The 8740-nt window shown below is 33.3% G+C and overlaps 5 protein-coding genes across 5 annotated transcripts; 4 read left to right on the top strand and 1 right to left on the bottom strand.

Moving 5' to 3' along the window:
• Positions 1-18: 18 nt before the first annotated feature.
• On the top strand, positions 19-1263 carry AC631_03842 (FG-nucleoporin; the record flags this gene model as incomplete). The annotated part of the gene is made up of 1 exon (XM_015612671.1): positions 19-1263. The coding sequence occupies one exon, from the start codon at positions 19-21 to the stop codon at positions 1261-1263; it is 1245 nt and encodes a 414-aa protein (XP_015466517.1).
• A 47-nt stretch (positions 1264-1310) lies between these two features.
• AC631_03843 (uncharacterized protein) lies at positions 1311-2945 on the bottom strand (the record flags this gene model as incomplete). Its single annotated transcript, XM_015612672.1, has 1 exon — positions 1311-2945. The coding sequence occupies one exon, from the start codon at positions 2943-2945 to the stop codon at positions 1311-1313; it is 1635 nt and encodes a 544-aa protein (XP_015466518.1).
• Positions 2946-3088: 143 nt separating this feature from the next.
• AC631_03844 (uncharacterized protein) lies at positions 3089-4201 on the top strand (the record flags this gene model as incomplete). The annotated part of the gene is made up of 1 exon (XM_015612673.1): positions 3089-4201. The coding sequence occupies one exon, from the start codon at positions 3089-3091 to the stop codon at positions 4199-4201; it is 1113 nt and encodes a 370-aa protein (XP_015466519.1).
• A 935-nt stretch (positions 4202-5136) lies between these two features.
• PTP2 (tyrosine protein phosphatase) lies at positions 5137-6936 on the top strand (the record flags this gene model as incomplete). The annotated part of the gene is made up of 1 exon (XM_015612674.1): positions 5137-6936. The coding sequence occupies one exon, from the start codon at positions 5137-5139 to the stop codon at positions 6934-6936; it is 1800 nt and encodes a 599-aa protein (XP_015466520.1).
• A 238-nt stretch (positions 6937-7174) lies between these two features.
• RAM1 (protein farnesyltransferase) lies at positions 7175-8569 on the top strand (the record flags this gene model as incomplete). The annotated part of the gene is made up of 1 exon (XM_015612675.1): positions 7175-8569. One exon carries the CDS (start codon positions 7175-7177, stop codon positions 8567-8569), a length of 1395 nt encoding a protein of 464 aa, XP_015466521.1.
• Between the last annotated feature and the right edge of the window lie 171 nt (positions 8570-8740).

The raw sequence follows: 8740 nt of genomic DNA on the forward strand, positions 1-8740 counted from the left end.
TGATCAATTACGTACGAGATGTCGACATTGTTTGGACAGAACAGTACTTCAAGTGGAACTACTGGGAATCTATTCAACCAGCCCCTTTCTAGTATAAGTAACCAAACATCTAATAACAACATTAACAACAATCAACCAGCATGGTTTCAGAACCCTAAAAAAAGAACAATCCCTAACCATTTGGTACCAAAACGAAAGCCCGGGTTTCAGATATTGTCGTCTTCGGCATCCAAGAAGGATACAGATGATAAAAAAGATGCATTGCGATCTAATAATTCCAGTCAGTTTAACTTATTATCATTTGGAACTTCTCAAAGAAAAGCATTAACTTCAAGTGGGACGATAGATCGAAATAATAGTGTTGGAAGCTTGTATGATACTAGTGTAGGAGATATAAGCAAGTATGAGAAAACACTCAATGATACATTAACTGATGATTTTCCTTTGTATAATAATGATGATGATTTACCACCGTCAAGATCTATCTATGACTTAAATGACGAAGTGCTAATTTCTCTCAATAAGCCAGCTAATCAGCATGCGGATGCATTTATTAATAAGGACCCTAAAAATTTTAATAACGTATTTAATAGAGATGATACGTTGAATAATAGTTCTGAGCAAAAGAATGAAGAAAGCCTCAAATCTAATCCTTTGCAGAATGGAGAGTCTGCAATATTAATATTTGGGTATCCCGAAAGTATGGCTAATCAAGTTATTTCTTATTTTCAGGAGTTTGGAACGATTTTGGAAGAATTTGAAATCACTAAACAAAAGAATACATTATTAAAGCATTATCAAACTAATAAAGGTTCCAATAAACAACATCAAGTTGTTCCTATTCTAAGTGGAAAATCATGGGTAAAAATTACTTTTGATAATCCATCATCAGCAATTGATGCGTTGCAAGAAAATGGATGCGTGTTTAATGGTGTTTTGCTTGGAGTCATACCATTTAGTAAGGACGCTATAGAAAAATTACAGAAGAGAAAGTTAGAAAAAGGGGAAGATATCGGAGGTGGAATTGAATATCAATTAAACTCTTTTGATAAGTCGAAGAAAGGCGATAATGGGACAACTGGAGATTCTAATGATATTCAAGGTTCGTATATTACTAGATTAGATATTAGAGACGGTTCTGGCTTGTTTTTACAACCAAATTCAACAGATCCTACGAAGTCAGAAGCGGATAAGAAGAAAGAAGAGAACTTAGGATTTGTAGGTAAAGTTTTCAGATACTTTTTTGGTTTCAACGAATTATAAATAGTAAGTATATATAAATGAATATATCTATTTGTATAGTGAAGTGATTAATGCCATCTTGGCTTTGGTTTAGATGGACTTGAAGGTCTCGATAGTCTTTTAGGACTTGGAGATCTGGAATCCCAAGTTATTGTTCCTGGAGTCCTACGTTGAGGGGATAAAGACCTTTCATACAGACTTCTCGATGGAGATAAGGTTTTTCTATTTAGTGACATATTATTTTTTAATTTACCAATGGGTGATTGCAATCCTCTGGTGAATGTACTCTCATGCATGGGTGATGATTGATGAAATGAATGATCCATGTTGGTTTTTTTTCTAGAATATGGCGTGGATATAGAGTACCATGGTTTGTCTTCATTATCACTGTAATCTTCAAACTTTTCAAAAAGTGCCAGGCTCATAGGTGTCTGTCTGATAGAGTTTCTTCTCAATAATTCTCTTTCCCGATCAATCTTTTCATTTTCATATCTCGATTCATCGTACGTCAAATCTGTATTGGGTTGGCGTAGCTGATGATATAAATCGTTTCTATTTAGTGACATAGATGGTGAATCGCGATAACTATTTTTTACTTGTTGGTATTTAAAAGATCTTGGAAATTGATCTTGTCTTTCCGGAGACATTGATTTATTTTTCTCTATCGTGATATTATTGAATGGTTCTCCATTAATATTATGGGTAATGAATACCTTCAGTCTAGTATTTTGTAAATGAGGCTTTACTTCTGATTGTACAAGCATATTAGAAGGAGCACGAGGACCAAATGTAGCATCAATTACCACATCTCTTTTCAAGACTGATGTCTTTGGCTTTACAAATTTATTGTTATATTCTTGAAACATCTCTTGGTATAATATCTGCTTATCTTGAAGTAACACAAGGAATCGTTGTGTTACAATGAAATAAAAATTACCGTTAAATATAATGGAAATGAATAAAATCTTCCAAATCGGCAATTCTTTAGATATTAACCTAATTATGAATAATAAAATTGGAGAAAAGTTGGTTAATACGAAAAGAGAGAACTTCGAAGGGTTCCACACCTTTAACTCCCAAATATCCTTTTCTATCAAGTTGATTTCATTTATGGTGTCTTCATCGTAAAAGCTCTCATCATCTGAGCAAAGCTCTATGGCCTGATTAGTGTGGCTATAGAAAAACTTGTAAAGTTTTTCAAAAATCGAATCATTAATATCATTCTTAAGGACCAATCTTCTTGCTGATGAACTCTTCGGCTTCTCCGCCATAGAAGAATATAATAGTGTATAACACTTAAATGAAAATAAAACATAAACAAAGTTGCTTAATGATACAACGCCTAAGAAAGCTATAGTAAAGTTTAAAATAGTATACCACCAGGAATCCTCAGTATTAATACTCAATTCGATTGGATCGCCACTGATAGCCCTGGACCGAATTTTTTCGTAATTATAATAATCAGCTTGAAATAAAGGATTCTCTCTTTTATTGTAGGATAATTCATAATAAACGGTGATTCTAATCAAAATCAAATATATTAAAGTTAAAGAACAACTTAAAGGAGTTGCAATCGAATCACAATAGTTATCCCATTCAATCGATAATCTTATCTCATTTATCCATAAGAAGAAATCGAAAGGGAATGATTTTATTTTGTTTATGAGTGGTTGTTTCCTTACTATTGGTTTTCTTTTAATCATACTTCCATAGTAGTTGATAAGTTGTGTTAGTGATAATAAAATATTCTAATGTTTGTTTTGATCAACGCGCATGTAAACAAAAAAAATCTAATGAGTACAAAGTATCAAAATCTATAATATCGACATTGAACAATTTATGCAAAATGAGTAGATATGATGATACGATTGAACAGCTAAAAAAGAAAAATATCGTACTCCGGAACCATTTGACAGATCTTATCAACGACGAAGATAATACGGAAATAAATATACTTAAGCAAGTTATGGTGCCAAGCAGATCTACAGAAGAACGGTTGAATACCACTAAGTCATCTATGAAAACTAATCAAGAATGGAGGAATGAACCAGGAATAAAAGTAACAACTAAAGACCAGCGTGGCCTGCTTAATCAAGCATATAAAAATGATGATGTATCTATGACCACTAAACGGGCACATAGAGAGTATTTTAACAAATTCAAAGAGAACATAAACGAGATTAAAAATACTGATTATCAACTACCAATGAGACAGAATGATTCTAATATTAGCGAAAAGTTGAAGGAGATTCAACTCAATGATCAAAACGACAAATTGGAGTTAAAAAAGAAAGAAAATTTATTATTGAATAAGCTTAATGAAAAGGATGAAATGATATCATCATTACAAAACAAAGTAAAAACATTACAACAAGAGAATCGTCAATTAGTTGGTCACAGTCACGAATACAAGCATCAATTACAAATTGAACGAGAACAGAACAAGAATCTTCGCAAATTTGAAATCGATTCAAAACTGGCTTCGAGCCAAAGCAGAAATGAAGAAATCTTAAATCTTAAATCCAAATTACACGAATTATCAGAACAGAAGAAAGTTTTGTTTGAACAGAACCAAGCCAATGATATGGAAGTGAAGAAGTGTCAAACAACCATAAAAGATTTAACAATAAAACTTATTATGTACAAGAAATCAAATAATTCTGCTAACGAGAAAATTGATCGACTTCGCCTGATAAAAAGCCTTCTTACAACAAATATTCTGAAAGAGACTTCTACGCGGGACGATACCGAATCATTGTTGGACTCTACCACGATCCGTCTTATCTCCCAAGCTCCAAGCGATAACTATTTCACTCAGCACACAAACTTCTCAGCATGTGATGCAAAAGCGAAATTTAGAATCCTAATCAAAATGGTTATGTTTATCATTAGGGTACAGAATCTATGCAAAAATGAAGTTAACTTTAAGAGCCAAATACTTCAATTGTTGAATGATTAATTGACGTCTTGCATAACACTAGCGTGTATATAAAAACACTGTACGACAAATCTCATAGACGAATTGGTATGGAAAAACACCAATTATTTCAATTCTATTTATAGATGGATTATGTAATAGCCAACCATCGATTGTTACGTAACTGCACCTATGGAGTATTTATCTCTTAGATATGTAGAACAAGGTATAGGATATATAGAACTACTCCAGGCGCTTGCCAGTGCAAGTGCATAAATAATTTCTCCTTTCTTTATAACTACTTTTATCAATTGCTTTAACTTTTTCGCAAGACGAGATGGTTCAACTAACAATAACATTATTTTCGCTTGCTTTGTATTCAAAATGACAAAAAGAGAAGCGAGCGAACCGTAGCATAGATTGAATTGTATTCGCAAGTCTTAACATTACTATTATCCTAGGAGTGTTATAGTTATATATGATCTACCATATAATATTGCTATATGTACTATATTTCCATTTCAAAATAGTTTGATTGCAGGCAAATTAGTGCACAGAATAAATTTTAGATTCCATATGAAGTCTAGAATTCTGTATGTCGCGGATTATGACATCATTACAGATTTTCTGGAAGCGCCCCAAAGAAGGTCATAAACCTTGCAACATTCAGCATAATTGAATATATATCAAATACTTCTTCTCAAAAATATCATAATACATCATATAAAATATAGTGTGTAAGTGGTATAATAAATATAGAAGGCGAGTTTGAGTGGAACGTAAACGTACTTATGACTACCACATACTTATCCAATTCAAATGATAACAGTCCCAACGCCAGCCAGCCATGCTATTTTCTGAATGAAAAGTCAAGCATAAATATTATAACAGATACATCTTCCATAAAAAACAGGGGAAATATTGTAAATAAAGAGAAAGCAGATGTGAAAAATATGGGTGGGATTCTGCAATTTAACATGCCACAAGGTAGCGATAAGTCACAGTGGATATCTGTCTGTAAACCAACGGGTATTGCTTCAATTTCTCCTACAAATAAGCTGCATTTTGAGGATTTGCCTAAAGATATTCATCGAGTGGATTTAGATCAGTTAGAGACTTTGTTGAAGGAGGAGTTTTTGATAATTTTTGACACTAGACCTTTCAATACGTTTTCTGTATCGAGAATCAAAGGAGCAATTAATATGTGTGTGCCAACAACACTTCTAAAGAGGAGCTCATTCAACATTCCTCAAATACTAAATTCCATTAGCATACCTTCTGATCTTAAAGATTTGACTTTACTGAAGATTACTACTAATAATTTAGATGCACCTATGAAGGTATTGGTGTATGATACTGATAGTTGTGATAACCACACATCTTTTCTGTTATATACGACATGTATGAAGTTTCGTCAGTATAATCAGAATGGGTCAAAAGTTTTTGACATTTACTTCTTGGACAATGGTTTCACGAGTGTGAGCAAGCTGGCAAATTTCGTGGAAAATAATTCATCAACCTCTTCTAGTTCATCTCCAACTGTCAAACAACTGAGTTGTTTGTCAGGGTTCCAATTACCTTCATGTACTCCATCGAATCAAAAGTTCCTTTCAAACATCAAAAAGAATAACTTACCGAAACTAAGTATAAATACCACTAATGACCCTTCGAATGATCTTGATAACGGGAGTGATTGTAATGATAACTTAGATAGTTATCATTATAATTTCAGGATTCCCGATATTTCACAACACGAATCTGAAAAGCTTCCAGGGTGGTTAAAATTCTTCGCTGCAAATAGAACATCACCCAATTACAATATAGAAATACTTAAAACTATAAATTGCAATTTTAACAAAATCGAAAAATCAGAGCAAGCTAGATTAAAGACAGCAATTTCAAATCACTGTCCTGATAATCATGTTCCCAACATTTGTTCTCCCAGTGCATTATGTCCTGGTTGTGATAATACTTATTACAAAATTCCAAAGGGGATTGAATATGGCTTCAAAAATAGGTATAACAATATTTGGCCTTATGAACATTCCCGTGTTAAGTTAATCAAATCGCCAAACCCTTTGAAACTAGATGATTACGATGATTACTTTAATGCCAATTACATCAATTTCTCTAAAATATCAAATCTCAAATACATTGCAACACAAAATCCATTACAAGCTACATACGAAGATTTCTGGAAAACTATATGGTCTAATTCTATTAACGTAATAATTTGCCTTAACGTTCAGTTGCCGGCAAACATGGTTGGTCAAGAAAGGAAATACTTTGATGACCAAGTATTTAAAAGATCTGGCATTAAAATTATAAACAACGAATTTATTGAGCAAGATTTCTTTAACGTCAGAAAATTAACACTTGCTAAGGACGATAAGACAAGACCTATTTATCATTTAGAATATAAGGATTGGCCCGATTTTGGTGTACCTTCCTCGTTTGAATCTGTTACAAAATTAATAGACTATAAGAAGAAAATAATCGAAGCTGAAAATTTAAATGAACAGGCTTTAGTTCATTGCCTGGCAGGCTGTGGTAGAACTGGATGTTTCATTACGTTAGATATGGTACTTGATTGTTTCAATAATATCAAGAGTGGTAATTTAGATCCGTGGGGTGATAAGGATTTGGTATATAAAGCTGTTCAATATCAACGAACGCAAAGAATTTCAATGGTACAGAATCTAGATCAGTTCATTTTTTGCTATGAGTTCATCTTAAATTACGTTGTGCGTAATCTTATTTCAAGTAGGAATGCCTAATTTATAAAATTATGCAACATTATTAATGAACAAGCCCCCAGTATATTACTCTATTAGATACTTTTATAGTATTGACATTTAATTATAAATTCGAGTAGCATATTACAACACCAGTAGCACATTACCACAATTCGTTACTATGTTTTAAATGTACTATATTATAAGCACGTGATTATTGTCACTTCTTAAGTAGAACTATACTGATACACTTGATGGAGAGTATAATAAAAGACAAGAGATGTCTGATAAAGATGATATAAATAGCGAGAAATTATCTTATTTGTTAAATCTTTTAGGTAAGACGAATATTTCTACTATAGCTGCAGAATATGAATCTGATTCGGATTATGAGGATATTGAAAAACCAAACATATACTCTCATTTAAATATGATGTTGACTGCAACTCCAGTAATAACTGATGATTATCCCTCAGCGACGACAGAAGCCCAGCGTCAAGTACAGCGGGTAGTAGGCTTAATCTATAAGGGCTTAATTCAATCTAGCTCAGATAAAGTTCATAACAGGCCCTTTTGCATTACAGAACATAATAAATATATTTTGACATCATTGACTGATCCGTTGCCTTATTATTACAGGTCTCTAGATGCAAATCATGGATGGTTGTTATTTTGGTTGATTAATTCGTACAGTATTATTAATGGAAGGAATAAAGATATCAAAATTCGTAATCTTGTTTCTGATAAAATATGTCGTAACGTGGTTAATAAAGGCTTGGGTGGCATTGCAGGAGGTGCTAATCAAATAGGCCACGCTGCTGCAACTTATGCATCTATCTTGGCACTTGTACTAGTTGAGGATTATGAATTATTGAATAGAATTAGACCAAATTTGTACAAATGGTTTATGACTTTGAAAAAGCCAAATGGTTCTTTCATGATGCACCAAAATGGAGAAAGTGATACTAGATCGACGTATTGTGTTCTAGTGGTTGCATCTTTGTTGAATATTTTAACTGCTGAATTATGTGAGGGTACTTTGCTGTGGTTAAACCTGTGTCAGACTTTTGAAGGTGGTTTTGCCGGTGTTCCCAATACGGAAGCGCATGGCGGTTATACCTTTTGCGGAGTGGCTAGTTACTTCTTGTTATTAGATCCTATGAACGGTGGTTTCTCACAACAGATGAAGGACCAAATTGATGTTGATCTATTGATAAGATGGTGCGTCATGAGACAATACCTATTAGAAGGAGGGCTATCAGGACGTACGAATAAATTGGTTGATGCTTGCTACAGTTTTTGGATAGGTGCCGTCTATCCGATGATTGAAATGATATCTAACACTAAATCGATATTCGACAGAGATGCATTAAGGTGCTACATTTTGAATTGTTGTCAAAATGTTGAGACTGGTGGGTTTAAAGATAAACCCGGAAAATCTGTCGATTTCTATCATACAAATTATACCATTTGTGGTCTCAGCATAACCGAACATTACTTCCTGTTCTCTTTAGGTGAAAAGGCAGAAATTGACACATTTGCATATCTGATTGAAAATGAAAAGATTAACGAAGACGATTCACATACAAATTGTATAAATCCAGTTTTCAGCTTACCTATGGGTATGGCAGAGGAATGCAAGAGACACTTCCAAAACCTCGACAAACGTATATAAGCTTAGCTATTTATCCAATGCATAATATTACTTTTATTATTATTCTTTCTGCTTTTCCAATTAAAACTGCAAAAAAATTATGCGAATTCTGTGGATCGAACACAGGACCTTCAGATTAACTGGACTGAAGTTGACTTCAGTCTGACGCTCTCCCAACTGAGCTAAATCCGC

Source organism: Debaryomyces fabryi (assembly GCF_001447935.2).
Source record: "Debaryomyces fabryi strain CBS 789 chromosome Unknown contig00089, whole genome shotgun sequence".
Taxonomy (NCBI): Eukaryota; Fungi; Ascomycota; class Pichiomycetes; order Serinales; family Debaryomycetaceae; genus Debaryomyces; species Debaryomyces fabryi.